The sequence below is a fragment of the Trypanosoma melophagium genome, assembly GCF_022059095.1.
Source record: "Trypanosoma melophagium isolate St. Kilda chromosome Unknown ctg7segment1, whole genome shotgun sequence".
Lineage (NCBI taxonomy): Eukaryota > Euglenozoa > Kinetoplastea > Trypanosomatida > Trypanosomatidae > Trypanosoma > Trypanosoma melophagium.
Window position 1 is genome coordinate 26,108 of NW_027125191.1, and position 24,069 is coordinate 50,176.

General features: G+C 38.7%; 10 protein-coding genes across 10 annotated transcripts; all 10 read left to right on the forward strand.

Moving 5' to 3' along the window:
* Nucleotides 1-15: 15 nt before the first annotated feature.
* On the forward strand, nucleotides 16-1,020 carry LSM04_000900 (uncharacterized protein; the record flags this gene model as incomplete). Its single annotated transcript, XM_067333815.1, has 1 exon — nucleotides 16-1,020. The coding sequence occupies one exon, from the start codon at nucleotides 16-18 to the stop codon at nucleotides 1,018-1,020; it is 1,005 nt and encodes a 334-aa protein (XP_067186211.1).
* A 280-nt stretch (nucleotides 1,021-1,300) lies between these two features.
* Nucleotides 1,301-2,641, forward strand: LSM04_000122 (Glutathione S-transferase; the record flags this gene model as incomplete). Its single annotated transcript, XM_067333816.1, has 1 exon — nucleotides 1,301-2,641. The coding sequence occupies one exon, from the start codon at nucleotides 1,301-1,303 to the stop codon at nucleotides 2,639-2,641; it is 1,341 nt and encodes a 446-aa protein (XP_067186184.1).
* A 1,107-nt stretch (nucleotides 2,642-3,748) lies between these two features.
* Nucleotides 3,749-5,734, forward strand: LSM04_000926 (Adenosine deaminase/editase; the record flags this gene model as incomplete). Its single annotated transcript, XM_067333819.1, has 1 exon — nucleotides 3,749-5,734. The coding sequence occupies one exon, from the start codon at nucleotides 3,749-3,751 to the stop codon at nucleotides 5,732-5,734; it is 1,986 nt and encodes a 661-aa protein (XP_067186212.1).
* A 449-nt stretch (nucleotides 5,735-6,183) lies between these two features.
* On the forward strand, nucleotides 6,184-7,374 carry LSM04_008505 (uncharacterized protein; the record flags this gene model as incomplete). The annotated part of the gene is made up of 1 exon (XM_067333820.1): nucleotides 6,184-7,374. The coding sequence occupies one exon, from the start codon at nucleotides 6,184-6,186 to the stop codon at nucleotides 7,372-7,374; it is 1,191 nt and encodes a 396-aa protein (XP_067186472.1).
* A 3,548-nt stretch (nucleotides 7,375-10,922) lies between these two features.
* On the forward strand, nucleotides 10,923-11,524 carry LSM04_000260 (uncharacterized protein; the record flags this gene model as incomplete). Its single annotated transcript, XM_067333821.1, has 2 exons — nucleotides 10,923-10,962; nucleotides 11,328-11,524. The coding sequence occupies 2 exons, from the start codon at nucleotides 10,923-10,925 to the stop codon at nucleotides 11,522-11,524; spliced, it is 237 nt and encodes a 78-aa protein (XP_067186194.1).
* A 1,105-nt stretch (nucleotides 11,525-12,629) lies between these two features.
* On the forward strand, nucleotides 12,630-13,970 carry LSM04_005435 (Palmitoyltransferase; the record flags this gene model as incomplete). Its single annotated transcript, XM_067333822.1, has 1 exon — nucleotides 12,630-13,970. The coding sequence occupies one exon, from the start codon at nucleotides 12,630-12,632 to the stop codon at nucleotides 13,968-13,970; it is 1,341 nt and encodes a 446-aa protein (XP_067186371.1).
* An 840-nt stretch (nucleotides 13,971-14,810) lies between these two features.
* Nucleotides 14,811-15,455, forward strand: LSM04_008382 (uncharacterized protein; the record flags this gene model as incomplete). The annotated part of the gene is made up of 1 exon (XM_067333823.1): nucleotides 14,811-15,455. The coding sequence occupies one exon, from the start codon at nucleotides 14,811-14,813 to the stop codon at nucleotides 15,453-15,455; it is 645 nt and encodes a 214-aa protein (XP_067186466.1).
* A 497-nt stretch (nucleotides 15,456-15,952) lies between these two features.
* LSM04_006548 (Generative cell specific-1/HAP2 domain) lies at nucleotides 15,953-17,806 on the forward strand (the record flags this gene model as incomplete). Its single annotated transcript, XM_067333824.1, has 1 exon — nucleotides 15,953-17,806. One exon carries the CDS (start codon nucleotides 15,953-15,955, stop codon nucleotides 17,804-17,806), a length of 1,854 nt encoding a protein of 617 aa, XP_067186409.1.
* A 1,182-nt stretch (nucleotides 17,807-18,988) lies between these two features.
* LSM04_003350 (Calcineurin-like phosphoesterase domain) lies at nucleotides 18,989-20,599 on the forward strand (the record flags this gene model as incomplete). The annotated part of the gene is made up of 1 exon (XM_067333825.1): nucleotides 18,989-20,599. One exon carries the CDS (start codon nucleotides 18,989-18,991, stop codon nucleotides 20,597-20,599), a length of 1,611 nt encoding a protein of 536 aa, XP_067186292.1.
* Nucleotides 20,600-21,027: 428 nt separating this feature from the next.
* On the forward strand, nucleotides 21,028-23,586 carry LSM04_002882 (uncharacterized protein; the record flags this gene model as incomplete). Its single annotated transcript, XM_067333826.1, has 1 exon — nucleotides 21,028-23,586. One exon carries the CDS (start codon nucleotides 21,028-21,030, stop codon nucleotides 23,584-23,586), a length of 2,559 nt encoding a protein of 852 aa, XP_067186274.1.
* Nucleotides 23,587-24,069: the final 483 nt, after the last annotated feature.

Below are 24,069 nucleotides of genomic sequence, written 5' to 3' on the forward strand. Positions count from 1 at the left end.
AGCCCTGTCAGCATTATGACGAGTTCTTTGGTGGTACGGGTAAAAGCTTCCATAGCGGATACCGCCGTGAAACGGCTTATTGTTTGTATAGGTTGTAATAATCAAGAAGGAAATGTAGTGCGTGGGGCTCTTGGTAACCGTGTCGCCCAGCAAATTCTTGACACATGCTCTCCTTCCCCAAGTGACATTCACAATCCTGACGTGAACCGTTTACATCCACGGGATGCACTTGGCCGAGCACGTCGACAGAAGAATTATCATCAACGCAAAAATTTCTTTAAAGGTACTACAGCTGTAGTTTCCGTTAAACGACATGGTAGCATACGTAATCCACAGACGTGGGATTCAGAACGTGTGGTAGACTACATGGGTATATGGTGTGATCGACTACTTTTAGGAGAACATACAGACCCATCGAGGTGTGCATTACTAGAACCACGTGTACCCCCTATAATGTTTGGAGAATCACTGGAACGTGTTCTTCGCGTACATCGTAATTTTCGAAGCAGCGATCTACTATTTATCTTTGGTAGCTCTCGATTTGACTTTGGAACAGTACGTCTTATTTCTTACCATGATGACTTGCTTACGTTTCCAAGTGGTGGTCCATCGAATTATCACAATTCTTCATTTGGGGAGGTTTTAAAGAGATTAGCGGGTCCTCCATCTGCCGCGTCCGCGCTCGTGTTGGGGATAGGCGACACCCATGGAGTGTTTGCACCACTCACAGTAGAAGAAAATGTGATTGCAAATGATCGTATTGTGCCACTCGCCGGTTTCACCAGTGCATTATGGACAGTAAACCCGAAAAAGGCGGAGGAATATCTCTTAAGTAATCCTAGGGACAATGCGCGACTTTGGCGTACAATGCAGTCCTCTATGTTATCCACACGTGACACAGCTGTACTGCGTGCCTACGAAAGTGGTGTACCCCTGGATGCAAGAATAAGCCAACAGCAAACTAATTACCTTGCCGAAACGCTTTTGTCACGTTTATTTCCTCAGAGGGATGAGAACTGAGAAAACATAATAACTGTTTCATCAGTTTTTCTGTGTATACTTAACTGTTGCCAATATATGAAATAATGTGCTTTTCTTAGCTTTCTATTCTTATGATTATACAGAAAACTCTTTTGTTCCTATTTTTTTTTATCTTGTATATTTTCTCATAATAGTAGTATTTATTTATTTGTTTATTTATTTATTTATTTATTATTATTATTATTATTATTAGTTCCAAAAAACGGAAAGCCACACTCAATCCATTTTGTTTTACCCTACATAAACTGAGAAATACATCATGACGAAGCTTCTTAAACTGTTCAAAAACTCATTGTGCCCGTTTTCTCAACGTACTATGATCATGGCAAGAGAGAAACGACTTTCTGTGGAAGAAGTGGATATACCTCTTGGCGAGGATATGCCACAGTGGTACAAGGATATAAACCCGCGTGGGACAGTGCCAACACTTCAGGTTGATGGAAAAGAATTTGTATATGAATCAGATCTCATTACGCGTTACCTTGCTGGTATTTCCCCAGAAGAAGAACGTTTCATGGGGTCTACACCCTATGAACGTCATCGCGTGGAGTTTTTCATTTCCCAGATTCCTGATCTTATTGGAGCATACTTTGCTCTTAGTGAAGATCCTTTTAATGCGACAAAAAGAAAGGCGGTAGATGACAATACTGAATATATTGAAGCTATTATTTCTGAACAACAAAAAAGTGGACCATACTTTCTTGATGAAACATTTTCTTTGGCAGATGTTATGATTATGCCCTTTTTTATCCGTTTCCGCCCAGTTTTAAGTTATTATGCCGGTTACAACATATTTAACAAAGGTCCTCGCATAAAGAAGATATTTTTCGAATCTATGAAGAGATCTTCCGTAAAGGAAACAACACTAAAACCAGAAGATTACATTGTTGCTTTTAAGACACATGTACCATCGTCACACCTTACATGGCCACTCGCTCCAAACCATGTATTATTCGTTTCTATGATGTGTCCCTTCGCAGATCGTGCACGACTGGCATGTGCATTGAAAAATATCGAGTTTCCTATTGTTGACATTAATCTGAGTAATTTACCCGAATGGTATCCATGGATTAACTTTCGTGAAACTGTGCCGACATTGCTCACACCTCAAGGCTCTTATGTTCATGAATCTCAACCTATTGTTCATTACATTGATGACCAATTCCCACAGAGCGGGACACAGCTTCTTCCTAAGGATGTAGATGGTTCATATTATGTGAGATTCGCTGAGTCAAATGCCAGTTATTTTCTTGGCGCCATGAATTCTATTATAAAGAATCCAGAAGACAAGGGTGCGAAGGAAGATATTGAGTGGGTGGCTGGTGAGTTGGAAAAGCAACTAAAGAAGCAACACTTTGGTGCGGGTCCCTTTCTTGGCGGTAACACGATGAACGCCGCGGATGTGTATGTTCTCCCCATGTTAGTACGACTGAAGGCATGTACACCAGAACTGACTGGCGGATACAATTTCTTTGCAAGTTACAAGTTACTCAATGACCTCTTGGAGGCTGGACTTGCATCTGAGGCGGGTAAGAAGGTATTCCGACCGATGGAGGAGTATCTTCAAATATACAAGAAGAAGTTTCGTTCCTCTTCATAAAACCAGAAACAAAAGTACATCTGTTGGGAAAGGGTGTAAAAAAAAAATAAAAAAATAAAAACGGGATGAACCGAGATGAAAAGGGGGCAACAAAATATATGAGAAAAAAATAAGCAATCTAAGTGAAAAAACGGCAAACTACATGGGACCGGTATTTTATTTCCAGAAGCATGAGGAAAACATGTGTGACTAAATGTGGCTGAAATGAATGAGGTGTGAGTTTGTTTTCATTTCTCCTATATTTTTTTAATTTACTTTATTGTGGGGGAATTGATTTTTCGGAAGATGTCAGGTTTGAAATTTAGCAATTTGGATTTTTTTCTTTTTCTGTCCAATCCACTTCTCCCTCTCAGTACCCTTCACGCGGAGCGGAGTTCGGCAGGGGCGGAACTCTAAATGTTTGTCACTTGGTGGGTTCTCAGCAATCTCAAGTATCGTAGATTTTTTTTTTATGAATTACTTGATTTACTGCCGCATGAATCCTCGATAGACTTAGGACTCAGAACATCGTTTACACTGAATTCATTATCTTGCTTTTGTTTTCTCCTTTTGTAGAAATAGGAAACAAAACTAAATGCAGACGCTTATTCATTCTTTGAAATACTGATGGATAAAAAAGTTCTTTTGTTTTATTCTTTTCCCTTTGACATCAAAGTGAGGTAATTACGAAAAGAGAAGTGAAATAAAAATAAGGGAAATGAAGATATGAAGAAGGAAAAAGAGTTTTTTTTTCTTTTTGTGTTCTGCGTCTGTATGAGGGAGTGGGGTGAGGGGAGGAAGCTGTTGAGAGCATATCAATCGAAATGTGGTTTTTGTCAACCTTACAAGAGCAACGAAATACCGCTTTTCTCTTGCAAAGAATTTCTGTGTCGCTTTTATGGCGGATTGAGGATAAGGATGGGTATCAAGAAATAAATAAATCAGATTGGTTAAGAAAAAGTTGTGTGGAATTTTTTTACCCTATTATTGATAAAATATGTTGACTGTAGTTTTTTTTTTCTTTACTGCTCCTACTACTGCAACTACTACTACTACTGGTACTACTAAATGTTTATTTCCATATGATTTTCCTCTTTTGCTTATGTTATTATAATGACTAGCAGACTGATGTATTATGGGTCAGGTAAAGATTCGCTTGTCACCAGTTCGCTTCTTGAGGCCTTCGCTTTGGCATTGCTCCGTCAGCGTGCCAGAGATGAATGGTACCAAAATGTCATTACAGGATTGAGTCGTGGAGGGACAGTTGTTGCAGGTATTATATTGGAGTTTGTATCAAATAACAGCAATAGGGATGACACAAGCAGATTTATTTGTGTTTCGTTGGGTAGTGGTACTCGTTGTGTTGGTTATGAACCTCCCAAACAGTTTCTTGAGGCTGATCTTTTGCTTCGAGATGGTCATGCAGAGGTAATGGCTCGTCGGGGTTTTATTGCTTTTTTGTTAGATGCGGCGGAGTATCTTGCACAGGATGAAACTCGTCAACACCCTTTTGTGGAATTTTGCTCTTTTATGCATCTAAAGCAAAGTGAAACCAGTAATAATAGTAATGATAATGATGCTTTCCCTTGGCGTTGTTTTCGCTTACGGGACGGTGTAAAGTTGCATCTTGTCTGCACTGAATCTCCGTGTGGGGCGATGTCTATGCCTCATGGTGGAGGTCGTGTGTTGCTGCGAACACCAAGTGGACACTCACTACTTGTATATAATTCGAGAGGAAATACAAACCCAGAGCTTACAAAAGAGCTTATGGTATCCTTGAACACTGCTGTTACTCTTGTTAATAGTAATAGTGTTGTTGATGGGAGTAGTAATGTTGTTGTGTGCCATGGTCACACTATGGCTGCCCACCGCAGTCATCCAGCTGATGGATTACTCTTAGTTAGTCGTGTAAAGCCTGGAAAAGGACACCAAAATCTTTGTATGTCGTGTTCTGACAAACTGCTGCGTTGGCATTGTTTGGGAATGCAGGGAAGGCGCAGAACACGGCTGTTCCCGGAACGCATACGATTTAAAAGTATATGGCTTCCAGAGTATTTAGATGATGCTGACAGGATGGATGACTCGTTTTCGCTAGAGGATGTGGCCAGAGCTCTGAATGACCGTAGACAGTACTTTGTGAGAGAAAATACATCTCCTAGAAAGGGAAATAATGTCTCTGATGGAACCAGGTGTGTGTTGTATGACATGCAAGTAGCTCCATATGTGCCTATTTGTGGATTTACACCATCTTCTTTACTTTCACTCCTTACCCAGAACAATGTTTCTTTGACAAGAGAGAAAGGAGGTGATGGAGGTAATGGTAGCAACGATGAGAAAAAGAAGAATAATAATAACAAAAAAGAAAAGGTTGACTGTTGTTGGTCACGGAGTGCATGGCTTACATTTACTGTAGGGAGAAAAAGCAATGTTCTTCCATTACTTGGTGTAAAAAGGTGTAGAAAAGAGAATGATAAGGATTACAACAAGAACAACAAAAACAAAGACGATGACGACATCAACGAAGCTGATGCAACTCATCATTCCTTTGCCTGGTTGGATAGTAATGTTGCTGTGCTAAATACCAAAGCTGGATTGCCTCGCGGTATTACACGGCAATGTATGGAGCGAACTGCTCAACAAATGATTAAACTGCAAACATTTCCCTTTAAAAGTGAAAACGAAAAACAAATGGATGAGTTTTACAGTACTGTAGAGATGATGGCTGATCGATTTCCGCTCTCGCGGTTATGGATGGCTCAGCGACAACGAAAAATCCTACAGCTTCTTCTGCGGCAGCTAGAGCCAAAGGGAATCGCTCTTCAGAGGACTCCCACGTTATATGGTGTTTTGAGTGGCGATAAAGTTGAGAATGATGTTGATCACTCATTCGTTAAACCTGTGAACCTTATTCCTGTTGGGATGTCGAAAGAAGGTGATGGGATCGTGGCTGGAGGTTCTGTTCACTACTGGTTGCAGCAGTCACACAGTAATAAAAACCATAATAACAACAGTAATGGAGATGATACGAGGGTTTTAGAGCGGAGTGAAGATGAGATGTGTCACTTTCCTCTGCTTTGGGTGGAAAAAGGAATATCGATGTCTTCTTGCGAGTAAGGTGGATGTGTAATGTGTTGTACAGGCACATGAAACAAGGTGGAAGTGAGTTCTATCTGTATGATGAGAGTTAAATAACACATTTTACAAGAAGATTCTTTATACTCTTGTTTTTTTCTGTTTGTGTTTATTGTAGGGTCTTTTGATTTTTCATTTTATTTGGGATTCTTTTTTTTTTTTATATACACATTTCTCTGTTTTTTTTTTAATTTGATATCTGCGATCACGTAAGGAAAAGGAAAAAATAGCGAAGGCCGAATAGTTTTCTCAGCTACGTGCGGCAAGAAAGAAAAGAAAACCACATACACTGAATAAAAAGACAAAAAAAAAAAGAACAACAGCAACAACAGCAACAACAACAACAACACAAACGTACATATACAGAAAAGCGCGAAATTGAGGGCACGCGTAAAACAAATTTTTTATTTATCTATTTATTTTTATTTCTCATGATCTTTTCAGGAGATATATCTGGGCTTTCCAGCCCGTATAATTCGAGCATTTGGGGACCGATCACACACAACAGCATACCGATATCAAAACAACAACAACAACATGAGGAGTGTTCGTCACCGCTGTTATTTGGGCTTACATTAAGTGGGATTTCTGATGTAACTTCACACTCACCGATTGCCTCCAGCACAAACCCGAGCAGTCCAGTTCTCTGCGGTGTTGGCGCTGGCGTCAGTGGGGGACTTAGAGCGGCGGAATACAAGAGTGGAATAACACCACACGTTACTACTACTACTACTACTACTACTACTAATAATAATAATAATAATAATAATAATAATAATAATATCGCTGGTGTATGCCATACCTCATTAGACCATTCTTCTACTATGAGTTTGACAGGAAAAACACCATTCTGTCAGACAGGGAGTGAAAATGCTGTTAGAATGGCCCCATTTGATGCTGTTATCTGTGTACGACATCAAAAGCAACGTACAGTGCAGAATATGATTCGGTTCGTCGATGATGCCGGCAATGTACTGTGGGCTTGTCGTCCAGATGCGCCGTGCAAAGTACGCCGCAGTGGCCGCAACACCCACAGTACAATAATGCAGCCACACAATGTATTATCAACGCCCATGAATGTAAATTGCGTGGATAGACATATGCCAATTACACCACTGATGTACACCGCCTCCCAGACAGGACCCACCACCACTACGAGTATCATGGCGGGATCTGGAATAAACGGTACTACTATTACTACTACTGCTGCTAATAATAATAATAATAATAATAATAATAATAATAATAATAATAATAATAATAATAACGATAATAACAATAATAATAATAATAATAATAATAATAATAATAATAATAATAATAATAATAATAATAATAATAATAATAATAATAATAATAATAATAATAATACAGCAGCTGCTGTTGTTGGTAACGTCCCGTCAACACCATTGACGTTTACAGCTGTTCCACTGCGGTCTACAGAAAACACGGGAACAGTGCTGTGGCTCTCGGCAATGCCGCTGATGTCACAACCACAACAACCATCACCGCAGCAATCCACTGGCTATGCGGCAGCGGCGGGCGTACCGTACAACGGCGGGTTTCCGCAGATAAATATGCAACCCAGCTTTGCCTGGGTGACTCCAACCACCCTGAGATAAACAGAGAACTCGGAAAACAGTCAATTAATAAAGGAGAAAGGGAGGAAAAAAGGGAAACAAAGGATGGAAACGTCAACATATTTAAATACAGACATATACGTATATATATATATATATATATATATTGATATACGTGCAATTATTAAGCCAAAAGGAGTGTGTGGCTGTTGCTAAATATGAACGCATGGAAGTAAAAAAAAAAGAGTAAACAAAAAAAAAAGGAGGTGTACTATGCTGCAGAAGGAACTGGAAGGTAAAGTTGACAAGTAATATTACCTTGAAGTGGACGAAGACCCACCACCAAGGAAAGAAAGGAATGAAGGACCTTATATATAAATAATGGAGGAGTTGTTCTTCATAATAATACTTGTAAATCTCTTCTATTGCTTCTCTGTACGTGCTCCTTTCTTTCCCTTCTTTTGGTGGTTACCGTGATCTCTGTAATTATTATTATTTTTCTTTTCTTTTTGTTGAATCATGACAATGATATATATATTTTTATTTCCAATCGAAAAGAGTATAACGCAATGGTAGAGTCAATGATCCGTATGACAATCGGTTTTAAGTTTTTTTTTTCTTGCTTTCCTTTTTTTTTGTTTTTCTTCCTTCCCTTTATTTATTTATTTATTTGACTTTTACTATTCCTTCATATGTATGTATGAATGCATATTTGTATGTACATGTGCCTAAATATGTACGTGTGCAAGTGGATCGAAATAATAATAAAAGAGACTCGTCCGAACACCCGCAGATGTTATTGAACTGAGAATGGGAGGAGGTGTGAAAATGAAAATATGAGAAGAGTAGAGAACACAGATAGGAGGAAAAGAAAAGAAAAAGACAAAGATAGTGGAAGGTAAACAAACCAAAAAAAAAAGAATGAAGAGCTAAAATACAGCTGTGCATTGTTTATATTACATTCTTCCATTTAGATACTTCTTCTTCCTCAGTTTTTTTTTTTGATCGTTTTTTTTCCTTTTCTTTTTGTTTGCTATTTTCTTTCATTTCTATTTCACTGTATCTCTCTATCTGTCTCTCTCTATCTTTCTATCTTTCTGTCTATCTATTCATTTATTCCTTTATTTGTTTATTTCTTTCCCTGTCTTTTTCCCCGTCTTCTCATCCCCTGACTTTTTCATTTTATTTTCCGGCTTCCCCCGGGGCAACCTCGACAGTGTTGCCTCTCCCACCACCATGGCCACAAGGAGGAACTCGGCTGAGTTCCTCCGCTTCTATTCATAACTTTTAACGAATTTTATTTATATATGTGTTTGTTTTTTTGATTCATTTTTATTTTATTTTTTATTTTTTTCGTTGTTTTTCTTTTATTTACTTTTTTTTTGTTGTTGTTGTTTTTTTTTTGTTATGTGCGCTTTTATGGTGTGGGGAAATGTGGCGTGGGAATTCCGTGGATGTGTTTGCGTTAAGTCGATTCACCCCGCTTTTTTTCATTTTCGTTTGTTCATCACTTTTGGTATTATTCTACTGTGTGTCTCACATGCTTTACACTGCCTTGTTTTTGTTTTTTATTTGTTTGCTTGTTTGTACTATCTGTCTATCATCTTACTTTGCCCTTAGCCACTCATACGCACTTATTTCTACATTAGCAGGAGAAAAGAGGAGAAGAAAAAAAAAAAGAGATCTTCTAGATAAATAGATACATGATATGTATATATGTATGTGCCTGTGGCCTTTCTGCAAGTGGTCTTTTATTTGATTTTTGTTTTTTCTCCCACTTACGAAAAAAAACTCCTTTCTTTCTTTTTTCTGGTTTTGTCGTGTGAGAGTGTTCCTTTCGAGCTGTTTTTCTTTTTCTTTTTTTTTCTTTTTTTTGGTGGTGCCCCTTTCTGCTGTCTTCACTTTACGCGTTGACACTTATTCCTACACTCGTGTGGTGCGTTGTTTATTATTATTATTATTATTATTATTATTATTATTATTATTATTATTATTATTATTATTATTATTATTATTATTATTATTATTATTATTAATATTATTTGTTGGGTATATTAATAACGAAAAGAAACTGCAGAGAATGAAACAGTGTTAAAGTAAGACATCATCAAATAGCAATGGTAGTAACAAGGAGAGAAAGGCAACAGAGAAATAATAATAATAATAATAATAATAATAATAATAATAATAATAATAATAATAATAATAATAATAATAATAATAATAACGAACTCCCTGAGTGATATATATATATATATATATATATATATATATATATATATATGAGGGGAAAAAAAAGGCGATGTTAGATGTTTCTTTCCCTTTTTTCACTAACGCGTAAAATGGAAAATTTTTTTCTTCTTCATTCTTCCTCTACGTTATAGTAATATCCACAAACAGAAACGAAGGTGATGGAAAGAAGGGGTAAGTCTCATTTATTTTCCCATACTCCTTCATTACTCGTTTTGTTGGTCGTAATACTACTATGAGGATGAATCATAAGAAAAAAGGGGGGAAGAAAAAGAAAAAAAAACACAAATCGTCAAGAAAGTTATGAAAATACATAAAAAAAAGCAAACATACATACAAGAAAACACAAATAAATATATAAATAAATAAATAAATATATAAATATATATATATATATATATATATATATATTTATTTATTTATTTATTTATTTATACACATGTATTTTTCCTTTTTTTTCTTTCATTACACAGTATATGACATTTTTTTTTCCGGTGTATTTTTTTAAAAACGCTTTACATTTCTGATGCCTGCGAATGTATGCCCCTCTGATCTCATTAATAATAATATTAGCAATGATAGTGGCGGTGTTAAGAAGAATTTAAAGGAAAAAGAGGAATTATATGTTCCTTTTATTTATTCTTGTTTGCGCGCCTCAGAGTCGTTTCTTTTCTCATTCATTTCCCATTTCATGTCTTCCTTTCTTTTTATTTTTGTTTTATATTTATTTATATTTATTTCTGGTTTGTACAAGTGTATATCGATGTGTTCTCTTTTATTTTACTCGTTTATTTTATTTTTTTTTACTTCTTCTTCTGTCATCATTCCTTCTTTTCTTTTCTTCATGCTGATTGCTGCCTTTATTCTTTTATTTATTGGTCATGGGGGATCGTGTTTCTTGTGCCATCGCAGGATGGGAAGAAATGACACGAATAACTAAGAATAAAAAGAAATAAAGAAAGATGGAGGAAAGCAGAGATAGCAGCAAAGAAAAAGAAAACTGATGAGAAATGAAATAAAAGAAAATTAAAATAAATAAATATTCAATAAATTAGATCAAATGGGGGTACAATAAAGAGATAATTCTTGTCCATGGCTAGGAGTTATTGGTGATAAGGCACTACAGGATGGCTGTAGTGTTTTTTTTTCTATTATCACTATTGTTACTACTAGTAATAATAATATTTCTTATTTATTTAGTTGTGTGTGTCTTTTTTTGTTTTCTTCTCTTACTATTATTATTATTATTATTATTATTATTATTTTCTTTTTCTTTTTCTCCTTTTATTTAAAATAAATAAAAAATAAATAAATATATATATATATATAACCAGAACAAAATGGGCGTCAAGACACATCCTCTCGTCATTCTGGAGCGCCGTGTGGATGCCGCACCTCAACATAGATTATATATCATTAAACAACAACAACAAGAGAAAATATAAAATAAAGAGAAAATAGAAAAGAATAAAGAAAACAAAATAAAAGAAGATTATGACGGTTATGATGAGATAATCGTACTTGGACAGTATCCAATATCACACGCGCGGTCTTTATACGAAACACCACCCTCCAGAACAGAGAGAGATGTTGTTATACATCCACATCATAACAACAATATGGCAGAGGCTGCCCCAGTGAAGTGAATGAAAACCATGAGGATTTTGAACAATTCCTGCGTGATGCATTTTCACCTTCATCTGAGAAAAATGAAATGAGGTAAGTACCCGAGGCAATAGGTACAGCGAATATTTATCGGGATGCGATGCTTAAAGCCTATCGTTTATACGGAGAGATAGATGATTGCTTTGATGATTTCAATGAAGACGCTCCAGAGATTTTTAGGAGTGTTTATAACAAGGAACGTCATGCAGCTTTCTCCACTGCTTTAATGGGGCTGTTGGAGTCCCCATCTATGCGAAGAGATATTATGAGACTGTAAGATGGAGAGGGAGAGAGAGAGAACAGTTGGGATGAGACTATTAGTTATAGTTTACCATAACATTTTATTCTTCTGGATTTGTACAGTACTAGAGGCCATATATATATATATATATATATATATATATATATATAGATTGAGTTTGCTTCTTTCTAACCACTTCTATTGACTTTCTCCCCCCCAAACACACGTCTAACGTATTCTTTTTCTCTTGTTGTGATTATTGTATTATGTACGCAGAAGAAAAAGAAGACAGAGAGCATGTAAAAAGAGGATACTGAATACTAATATTCTTTATTTCTATGTTTTTTTATTCAATTCTTTTTATTAATTTTTTTTCTTCTTTCTTTATCGTACACATACATACTTACTTTAGTGGCGTTTGCCCTTGTGTAGCACAGAAGAAATAATAATAACAATAATAAGGAAAAAGAGCTGTATTGAGCTGCGGGCGAATTAAGAAGAAAACTAAAAAAAGAGAAAACAAAAAAGAAACACACACACAAAAGAAAACAACAACTAGAGAATCAACAACAAAAAAAAAAGCAAACAAGAAATTTTAGTTTAGCGCGTGTTTTTTTCCCCCTTTATTTCCACAGATACACTCACATACATATACACGCACATACACAGTTCTCTTTCTAGACTCTTTTCTGGACGTCTGCTGCGTAAACCGTGGGGATTGTACTGGGAGTTGATCGACTCGCTGCGTGTTCCTCACTATTTCGCTCTTCTCTCTTCGTATTAAAATATTAATATTTGCACGAGTGCTGCAGATAACGAGGAAATAAGAAACAGACTAATTTAGAAACTCAGAAAGTAAGTTGCGTAAAGAAGGAAGAAACTAACTGGTGTGTCAGATTTTCCTTTGTATTTATTTCTTGGGTGTTTTGTGGCGGATTGGGTGGGAGAGAGAGAGAGAGAGAGGTAGGTGTCTGTGTTCCCCCTCAAAAAAGAAAAAAAAAGAGATCTTTTTCTTTGTAAAACTTTATTCATTGAACGCATCGTGATTCGTTTTGTTTTTATTGCTGTGTGACCGTCCAAAAAAAAAAAAAAACAGCAACAACAAAACAAAAGAGAGAGAAAAAAGTGATATCAACACGGAATGTACTGCTGTGGACGCAGTGGGGCAGATGTCGTTATTCTTATCACCCTATTCACTGTAACCATGTACTCTGCGTATAGTTATTACACCTACTTATTTCCCCACACACTCAAAGCATTAGAATTGGCTTTTTTTCAACCATTTGGCTTAGAGGTAGTACGACCAACTTCTTCCTCCCCTCTGCATCTCAGCCATTTGTTTAACGTCTCAACTGAGAATTGGATTTTGTTTGGTATCTCTGTATTACTGTTAATACTCGCTACGTGGGCGTACGTGGCAGCAGTAGTGACAGATCCCGGTCGTGTGCCACAGGCATTCCGGCAGCGATCGCCAAAGAGTATTTTGTTAGCGCGAGAAGTAGCGGGAGCACCACATTTGTGTCCTTTGTGTATTGTGTATAAACCACAAAGGGCACATCACTGTAGTCACTGTGGACGATGTGTATTGAAGTATGATCATCATTGTCCCTGGCTTGGACAGTGTGTAGGGTTTTTCAACTACAAGTTGTATCTCCTTGTGGTTCTGTACACTTTTACATTTACATTATGGGTAAGTGCAGTGTTAATAGTGGCTATTTCTCTACATCTTGTACAACACTATAGAATTATTGGAGGAGTCGTGGTACATCGCAGCGAAGAAGATGCTGTTTGGCGTAATGGTAAATGTATTTTAGGACCATTACTTCTGGGCGGTGATGTCCATACTACCACAATGGGAAAAATTAAAGGAAATAATATCGCTATGTCTAAGTTACTGCTGGGAGGTATGGATGGATGTCCACCTTTTTTAGGAGTTTATGTCTGTCTCGGAGAATCACTCATTTTTCTTCTCTTAACGGCTTCGTTACTGATAAAACACTGGAAACTTGCTCGACACAACTTGACAACCCTTGATCTCGTCATTCAGCAACATCAATTGGAGCAAGATCCTTATGCAATTCCATCACCAAATCCATTTGATCTCGGGGTGAAGGAAAACTTACATCAAGTCTTTGGTGATGGCGATGAATACGGAGAACACGTGCATCCAAATTTTTTTCTTAGATGGTTTTTTCGCCTATTACCCTTTTCGGCATACCCCAAACAAGCAGAGTTGCACCTGGACTCGCTCTTGGGTGATGTTAGTAGGAACTCATCAGAGATCAGAGGATTATCTACAGTTTCGGCGTCAAACTATGGGACACTAAACCACCCGAACTCTGAAGTAAATGCAATTTCTGGGACATCTTCTTTGAGTGAACTTCGTCGTTATTCACGGCAGTTAACTAAAGATTACAGAGGCCAACTTTTGGGATTGTCTTTCCCAACTGTACCCTCTCCTATAGAATCGGCAATTGTGTGAGACAAATTATATCAAAGTATATTTTAGCACCTAACGTGGTGTTATCCTTATTATGAATTGATTAAGATTTGACGTGCTTCTATATCTATATTTCTATCTCTGTCTCCTTTTCTCTTTTTCTTTCTACCGTGTCTTGGAATGGGATGGTTTTAAAATGGGGAGAAGGGAAGGGCGAACGAGAGTAAAGCAAAGAAAAAAAATAAAAACTAAAATAAAAAGATAATTCACCTGAAAGTGGATGAATATATTGGGTAGTGAGTAGTGAAGTCGGGCGGGTGAGGAGCGCCAGTCATTGGTGGGATATCATCGCTAAGTGTAGAACCGTTTTTTTTTTTTGTTCTTTTCGTCTTTGTGTGTTTTTACGCTCCGTAGTTGAGGGAAGAGGAGTGATGAGAGGAGGCTGAAGAAGGGAGTTAGGCGAAGAAAAAAAAAGAAAAAGCGAGTCATCGTGGCGGAGTGTGAGGCACATAAGAAGAAGTAAGAACCACAGTTTGGGAAGCGAGGAGATGGGATCGCTTCGTTTTGCAGTATATTTTCGATAATGGGTAAAGTCGAAGTTGTTGTTGCTTTGTACTAATAGTTCTTTTTTTTTTCTTAAACCTCTGTACTCTAAGGGGTGTCTGTAATTGGACCCTTTTTTGTTCCTATTTATTTATTGTTTTTTTTTCTTTTGTATTATTTTGCCTTTACGTATGTTGTTTCTTTTCCTTTTTTCTGTTTCTTTGGGTATGTTTTTTTTTTTTTTTTACTACTGCTATTTAGCAAGAAAACCACACTGAACATATTCTCTGTGTGAGTCTCTCTTTCTCTTTCTGTGTGTGTGTGTCTGTTTAGCGATCAATGCAGCGATCACGTTTATTCTTTACGTGTTTCTCCTCTTCCTCATTATTCCACCCAACGGCTGTGTGTCTACAGTGCGGCGGTAGTGGCTGCGGCATCTCCAATATTGAGAACTTTGCAAAGATATTATCCGACGCGAAGAGAAACTCCACATCGGCTGGCGGTACGGCCGATTTGTTTGACGGTCGTTTTGTCGGCGGAAGTCCCACGATGGACCCGGCCATGCTGCAGAATATGCACCAAACACTCAAGCAGTCCCTCACCCCCGAGATGCGGGATTCGATGCGGGCGATGATGGAGGGATTGCAGCGGGGCGATGGATTGCCGCAGATGGGAATGATGGCGTTTGGGGTGGGGGAGAATGAAAAGGGAAAGAAAGTGGCAAGAGGGGCAAAGTTGGCGTATGATCCAAATACAGGTAAAATTTCAAAGGATTTTGTGGAAAAGCAGATAGAGGAGGATGATCCAATGTTGTCTAGTGGAAGGACTGAAAACTACAAGGCAGAGGATGATATTGAAGTACAGTTTGAAGAGGATGCCAAAGCGCATAGTGGTAAAACTCCCGAGAAAATAGATGAATTTGAAGTTACAGTTGAAGAAGTGTCAGGGAATACCAATCGTAGCAGTGATGGTGGAAGGAAGTAAGGGGTGGAGGTACACTGTGCTTGATTTTTTATTTTGCTTTATTTTTTTCTTTTCTATTTGGAGTTTCCCTTTGTTTCGATACATCCCTTCTTCTGTATTGTAATTGCCTTTTATGAGGATATGTACGCTCGCACGCACACATACAGTGAGAGAGAAAAATCTCGTTTCTTTTATTATTATTATTATTATTATTATTATTATTATTATTATTATTATTATTATTATTATTATTATTATTATTATTATTTGCCTATCAGTATTATTATCACAGGTTAAAAAAAAGGTTTAAAAAGTCTCTTATTTGAGGTATGTGTTTATGTTGATGGTAATTTTATTAGACTGCGTCCCATTCCTGTTTTTTTTTTTCGTTTCACGCGTCTTTTTCTTCTTTATTAATCTCTTGTAATGGTAGAAATAACAAAAAAAGACAAGAATAATAAGAAGCAGGGTTCTTTTTTTTTTCCTTGGACAGAGATACCAATAAGAGAAAAAAGAAAATGTTCTCAATCACCATATTTTTTATCACGGCGATATTTACTCATCTGACGATGATGTCTCCTTTCATAACTGAGGCCTTAGTTGTGGCATCATCTTCAATTGAGTACTGCGAACGTGGGAGTCTTAATGAGGCTTTCCCCTGCGAAAAGAAAATGATTATAACACTAGCGGTGGAGAGCGGACAAATGGAAGATGTAGAAGAGGTTGTATTGGTGCGTGAAGCTGTGGACAAGACTAACAGTGGTGGAAACGCTCAGGTGATGTTTGAACCGGTTCGACTGACAACACGAAAATCACGTGTTCAATACCGTTATCCTGTTTTCTATGAGCGGAACTTCAACGCCGAGCCATATGAGCAGCAGGTAACCACAAATGTGTTTAGTGGATGCAGAGATACACCAGATACTTCCGCAACCTGTGGGGTGGTACTTGACAGGTTTGGAAATCCAATTCCATACAGTGAGGGATTCTGTTGTAACTGTGGTATTTGTCAATTGGCTGGTGTTTGTCCATCAAATAGTCGTAGTGTTCAGACCTGCAATCTATTTGGCATGACAGGTATGGCTTCATGTCTTCGCTTCGGGGAGATTTGGTACAGTGGGTACAATTTGGGATCTCCAACGGCATGGTATCGCATACATGTGGGGTTATCAAGCAATAATAAAAACTCCGTTAACAACAAGGAGGAAACAACACTTGAATTGGGTCCAGATGTATTAATAAATTCTTCATCGGAGTTTGGTGCCTTGGTTCGTATTGTAGGTGACTTTACGCCATCGGAACTACCACTAGATCTTGCAGGAAAGATGCTCTTTGTTCCCTCTTCACCGAAAACGCATGCCCGTGTGATGGCGGGTTCAGCCGAGTGGATTGTACTTGATAAAAATCTTGTAACGGTAGATGGTCGGGCGTGCAACAAGGTGGGAGTCTCGTATGAGGGTTTCTCAGGACAGGGAAACAGGTGTAATATGTATCGTGGGGCTTGTTTGGCAGGTCAACTGGAACACTACCGTAAAAGTGATTTGGAACAAGAAGCGAGCGGAGGGAAAGGACAGTATATGATTCGTTTCCTCGGTGAATTTGATCTCACCTCTGGTGCTAATTCCACCTCACCCTATGTTGCTTACTGGGTAAGGGGATCTTTTTCCACTATGGTAACTGTTATTATTTCCGCTGACAAACTTCAGTATTTGATATCTGTTTCTCCAGGAAAGATTATTGCGGCTGGGGTGACAAACAGTACTTTTGCTGCCAGTACGGGAGATGGTGTACTAACAGCAACAGTACGTAACACAGGTACTCTAACAGCACAGTACACATTAAGTGTAGGAAACTGCACCACAGACGTTCACCCAATGATTGGACAATCCCTAAGCTTGAAACCACAGGAAGAAGTAACACGACATTTTGACTTGTATGTTATGGATACTAATAGTAATGGGAAGAAGCAATGTGGTGTTGCTTTGCAAGATGCACGAGGTACTGTTGTGGATACCAAGATTGTAGAATTTCATGTCACTCCTGTTGGATGGACAAACGGTACACAAGGTGGTGATGCACCTTCTGATGGTGGGGGGGCTGTGGAAGGAGAAGGTCGTTCTGCTTGTTCACATTGTAAATTCTACAACTTATTTTGTTTTTTGAAGTATCGATGTCTTTGGCAACCATTTATCTACTTACTTATTCCTGTGACTGTGATTCTAGTTATATATGTGGTTAAAGGGTTCTGTATTCCCCGCACCAGCAAACGCAAGATAGAGGTTTACCCACATGAACCTGTGACTGCAACACAAGTTGCGATTAACCGCGGAGCACCATCACGTGCCAGCTTTATGTATACACGTCCCCAATGATAAAAATAAAAAGAAAAAAGTGGTAACTGATATTGTTTCACTGTTTTATTCTTCATCCATAATGTAACGATAAAAGTGATATTGTCTCTTTTTTTATTTTTATTTTTATTTTTTTTTTGGGGGGGAGGGGAGGGGGCGTTTTCCCCACCTTATTTATTAGAGGTGGAAGGTAACCCTTCTTTTATATATACATATTTATTTAACATGAATAAGTGAAAGTGTTTTCCCCCTCCCTCCTCCTCCTTAATTGTATAAGGATATACATGTCGTTGTATTCTTCCCACCTCCTTTTCAATCTTTATTATTTTCCACTGCTGGTGCTCTGTTGGCTGTGCGATGGACATTACCATGGGGCGTATTCCCTTTCTTTCTTTTCTTTGGATTTTCCTACTTCACTACATCCGTACTCTTATTATCTAGAGTTACTGGCGGTTGGTGTTCTTATTCTTCTATGTGTCTCTGCAGATTTTGTTTTTTTAGCTTACCTTACTTCCCAAGATAAAATAATAATAATTGTTTGTGTGAGACAAACGCACAACTACCATCATTATTGGCGTATATTTTTGTTTTTGTGCTGTCGTGGGGGTCTATTGGGATCGTTATGATTATTATTCACGAGACACTTGTACGAAATGGTTTTTTCATTTTTATTTTTATTCTTCACACTTTTGATTTTCATTTTTTTTTTTTTCGGGGGAGAGGAGGACAAAATTTCGTCTCTTTTTGAGGGAGATCCTAATGGAAAGTGAGGCGGTTTTGTTGGGGCTATGTAATTATTTTATCTGGTTTTTTTTACCGTTTCTCATATGTTTATATATTTGTGTATTGGTTATTATTATTTTTATTTTTCCGCCGGGGTTCTCCTGTCTCCGCCTGTGTGCAGGGGGCGGATAAGGGAGTTCTGGTTTTTATGGGTTTCTGTAACGCTCATTAATGGTACAATACATATTTTCTCTTTTCTTGGTTGAATTTATGGAAACTGTGGTGAAATAACAGCTTATAGAGTTATTTCTATGGCAAGTGTTTTATTGCTCTCCCCCCTCCTCTCTCTCTCTCTCTCTTCGCTTCGTTTCGTTTTTTTCCTCATTACCATTCAATGAGGGTCTTGAGAAAGATATTAGGGGAATTAAATATTAAACATACCGAAAAAAAGTATATATATATCATTTGGTTTCTCAGGTGATGGGTGTGCAAACTTTAGTCTTGCTTATTTTCACTCTAGTAATCACCCAAATATTTAGTGATTGTGGAAGTAGTGTGGCACATGGTTTAACATTTGGGGTCATTGGCGATTGGGGTTTAGGTGGTTATGCGAGTGGCTGGAATGCAGAAATTATTTCTACCCGGCGTTATGTAGAAGTATGTGGGAGGCTTGGCTGTAATTTTACAATTAGTGTGGGGGATAATTTCTACTGCGGTGATCTCTCTTACTGCATACGACATTCGTTTGAGGAAGATATGAAAAATGTCTCGGGTCCGTTTTTTCCCTGCAAAGGAAATCATGACAATATGGGTGGACAACTGCAGTATGCGAAGCGAAATCCCCGTTGGTATTGGCCGAGTCCCTATTACACGGTGAAGCTTCCAATAGATGACACAGGGTACACGGTACAGCTATTTGCGCTAGATACGAATGACCATTCTCTGCAGGGTGGTCATCAGTACAACTGGCTGGTGCGGGAGCTACAGGCGAGTAATGCGCGGTGGAAGATTATGTTTGGCCACCACCCCACCGCCGGGAGTGGACGCCATCGTCGTGAGCGGATGGTGAACAAGTTAAACTGGATCATGAAGGCGTATAACGCCCAGGTGTACTTTAGCGGGCATGATCACATTGTGGAGGTGAACAATTTGGAGGGGCGGGTGCTGGCGATCAGCGGGGGAATGTCGCGGGGGGCGATGATGGCGCACGGCATTGGCGGGTCCGCCCGCCGCTTCACCCTCACGAGCCCCGGGGAGTACAGCCGCTACATCCAGCCGTGGGCCACGCACGGATTTCTCACCGTCGATCTCGCGCCCAACACGATGAATCTGCAGGTGTGGGCCTCCGCCGGCGGGATGCACTACGAGTTTGTCGTCACACACGACTGGATGGCGCGGGTGGGGGAACTCCCAGCAGAGGCACGCAATTACTGGCCACCACCGGAGGTTGTGCTGCAGGCCATGAAGGATGAACGGAAACTGCCACCAGGACCGGGCGGAGGGGTTGTGTTTAATGCAGATGGGACTCGTATGGGTTCTGTACCACGCGGGGAGAATACCCCAGGGAAAAATAACACCAATACGACGACGACAACAGGGAATAAAACCACTGCTACTACTAATACTACAAGTAACACCAGCACTACAGGTAACACTACTAGTAATACTAGTGGTAACACCAACACTAGTACACCAGAAGTACCACCCGTTCCATCATTAAAACCGCCACCACCAGCGCCAGTTCCAGAATATGTCAGATATGCCCTTTCCACTGAGTGTGAAAATTGTGATGGGAAACCGCGAGTGGGCAAACGATTTACCCTTCACATTAATGGTGTTACTCTTGGTCCACAGCACAGATTGTTCTTAACTACTCGTCCAGAAGGTTGTGAGGTGACCGGTAATGAAAGACATTTACTTCCGGGAACTCGTGTTGAGACTCCACAGCGAAATACTTTGCAATTCAACGTGTCAGAGCAAGTGGACAATGCCTATGTTTGTTTAAGCATGGATGCTGGAACAACATATGACAAGATTTTTCGTGAAGACACTATTGATGAGTCCAATCTATTTTCCGTGGTACCTGCATAGCGAATTTATCTACGGATATTTTAATCTTTACTATTTGTGCTTTGGTTTTTTTTGTTTGTTCGTTGATTTGTTTTTTCTTTCTTCTACAGTGGGTTGTGGTACGTGAAAAGTAGAAAAGCAAAAAAAAAAAATTAGTTATGCATAAAGAAAAAATAAAGCATTTGCGAAGAAAAACGAAGAAACAAAAAAAAAAAAAAAACGCTGTGTTTGTACAATAGTCTTTATCTTGTGTGTAACCTCTTTTTCTTTACCCTCTTTTTTTGCATTAAAGGTGACATACATATAGGAGTTACACGACTGAAAGTTGAGTGCCACTAGGAGGCCACAATCGCAAAATTCCATAGAGATACTAGAGAATATATATTTATCCATAGAGAATACCATTTTCTTTTATTGTTTTAGAGGGTATATATCTTTCAGTTTCCAAGATGAAAAGGAGAGGTGGCGTCAGAAATCCATGGATGTTCCTCGTTGTTACTGCTCCATTATGCTTCTACTATGTGGCATTAAGTGTGATGACGGCTGTGATGTGTGGTTGGTATTCTTTTGGGATTTCGCTCATTACAGTAGCTTTGCTAGCTGTTCTGGTACCTGTTGGAGTTATTGCGCAACTACGCTGTGACAAAGCAAAGACAGAAATCTCAGTTCCACTGGTGTCCTTTACAAATTCAGATGAATGTGATAATGATAATTTAAAACAACATCAGGAACAGAGTTCTAGGATGCCACGATGTTTACGCTGCTCTTCAACAGTTTCGCGGTTTCAAGAAGAGAAACCAGCGAATAATGCCGCCGCTGGGAATGATTTTAATAATAATAATAATAATAATAATAATAATGGTAGTAATGATACAAGGCCTCCACTGCTTTCGAGGGACTCACGCCAGTCAACAACGGCTTCAGCTTCTCTCTCGAGTTCCACCTCCACAGATGCCAAATCCATGGCGCTTCCCGTACTGCGTCAAACATGGTTGCAAGGAGAGACAGCATTATCCTCTTTTGATGATAAAAAAACTTCAGAAAAACAGGCTTATCTGAAGTCTCAGAAGAGTGATCATAATGCGAGTATGGACTCCACACGATTAGAAAGCCTCACAAAAATTTCCCTTGCTATGCAACAACCATCAAATCAGCCTCCGAGATTATTAGATTTTTCTGAAGAAGAAGAAAAACCTAATCCTACTCTTGAAGAAATTCGCTCTTTGAACCGAGAACTAGAGAGTAGACGTCCTATGCCATTTTCATTTTACAGTCAAACAGCACGAGGTGGGACTCCTCTTGTATTCTCTTCAATTGAGCCACTGCCGGTAATATTACAATGGGTGTCTATAATTTCTCTCATCGTATTGATAATACTACTACTAGCAGGATCATTTTGGTTAGCATACAACGCTAAAGAAGGGATTGCAGCAATCCCTGTTTTTTATGCCCCATTTTTCCTAGTACACTTTATGCATCTCTTTAAGACCGTTTCAAGAGACGAAAAAGAATCCGTAAAAAGCATCTGCATTTCCTTTCTTTCTCACCCTACCACATCCCTTTTCACTGTTATAGTTGGAATAATTTTGTACATTTTTGCCGTTGTCCACTCATTATTAGTTAATTGGACTGAGCCGTCTGTGTGGGGATGCAATGATACGGTATCTATGGCCATGCGTGCGGTGTTTTACTTTTCACCTCTTCCTCTCCTGATTGGCCCATGGTTTACACGGAGATTCACTGTGGTTCCCGGCCAGAATGGTATGGCTGGTGCTGTTGCTGGAAGGTGTGCGACTCCTCACCGCAGTCCTTCAGTCCCACGAGCATCACGCGGCCAAAGTCAATTAAATCCATATCACCATCGACATGCTAGCACGTTGCGGATGTTGATGCAATCTGATAATGAAGTGGATGAGGGAGATCTTTCCTCTATTCATCTATCACATTCCCCGTCTGCTTCTTCTACGCGTGGCTGTAATCCATCAAGGCGATCTATCGCCTTTTCACCACCAGGAACAGTAGAGAACCTTGGGGCGTCCATCCACCTCGGGGTGCCCGTCACTTTTCACCCACAGGTGAAGAGTGTGACACTACTTTATGTGGCATACCGTGATACAAGAATGGCATCTAATAGTACTTCCACTATTGGGGAAAGAAGAGAGTATACAAGGAACAAAAGTCCAAAGGAACTTCAGGAAATAGAAGCAGCTAATTTTCAGGCATTGTTAAATGCAGCAAAAGAAATGGAGCCCCAACATGGACCATTTGTTTTGACTGCCCATCGTGATACTTTATGCTTTGTATGTGGTGTACAACCATTTTCTGCAGATCCTATCCTTTGGGCAGTTGATACTGCGAATGATTTTTTAAAGGTATTTGTTCCACCAACTAAGAATGAAGGTAGTTACGCACTTGTTGCTGCCGTATTACATTCTCCTCATGCGTTAATTTCTATTTTGGGTTCAGGTGAAATGAGTACGGTGCATTTTTTGGGTGATGAACACTATGTTGGAGAACAGCTCCTTTCACGCGGTTTTTTGCTCCGTAATCTTGAGAAGCAGAAACGGTCAGGAAAAGCATTTTCTACGAGTGGAATATTACTTGATTCCCGCGCTGCACATCTCGCCGCTGCACGAATTTTATGCCGACCTGTTGGTATAGTTCCATCTGTCTCCTTTGCATCGATAACAGGAACCACATCAAGTGGTAATACTTCATCATTCAAATCGCTGTTAGAGAATTTTACTGTAATTTACGATTTTTTTATGAGACTTACTGAAAAACAAGAGGAGTGGCACCTTGCAGTACAGGCGCGGGAACACCGTTCAGCAGGTTTTCTGCCAGCCGTTGAGGCAGCACAGGCGTTCTTTCAAGGAAATCTTGATGCTGCTAGGCGGGCCCTTGAAAATTCCACCAATAATGAAAATGATGCATTGCTGCAAATAATGTTATCGGACGTGGATAACATTATTGCACTTAGTAAGAACTCGGGAAAATTGAAAGAATGACGATATGAGTAGAAGAAAAACAAATACGTTTTATATTGTAAACGATAACATGTATGTACATGAGATTTTAAATGTATATACATCTATCTCTCCCGTGCTGTACCTTTGTTTTGATTCGCATGAGCGAAACTATCAGTTGGGGTTTGTGTACATAAATGTATATTTATAGGTATATATGACTATGTATGCATGTGTTACGAAAATCGAAAGGAAAATGAAAAAAAATATTTTCAAAGAAAACACAGATAAATAATGAAATTAATGCTTTTAATACACGAAATAAATTGTATCATAAACAAGACGAAACAACAGGAACAACAAAAAAAGAGAAGCAGATATTTATGTATTGCAAAATTAATGCAAATAAGTCAAAGAATTCTGCTTCGATCGTGAGTAAATCAAATGAGCGTTGGAAAGTATATATATATATTCATTTATTCTTATCTGGGCACGTTTTATTGGAATTTCTTGTGTTCTCAGATT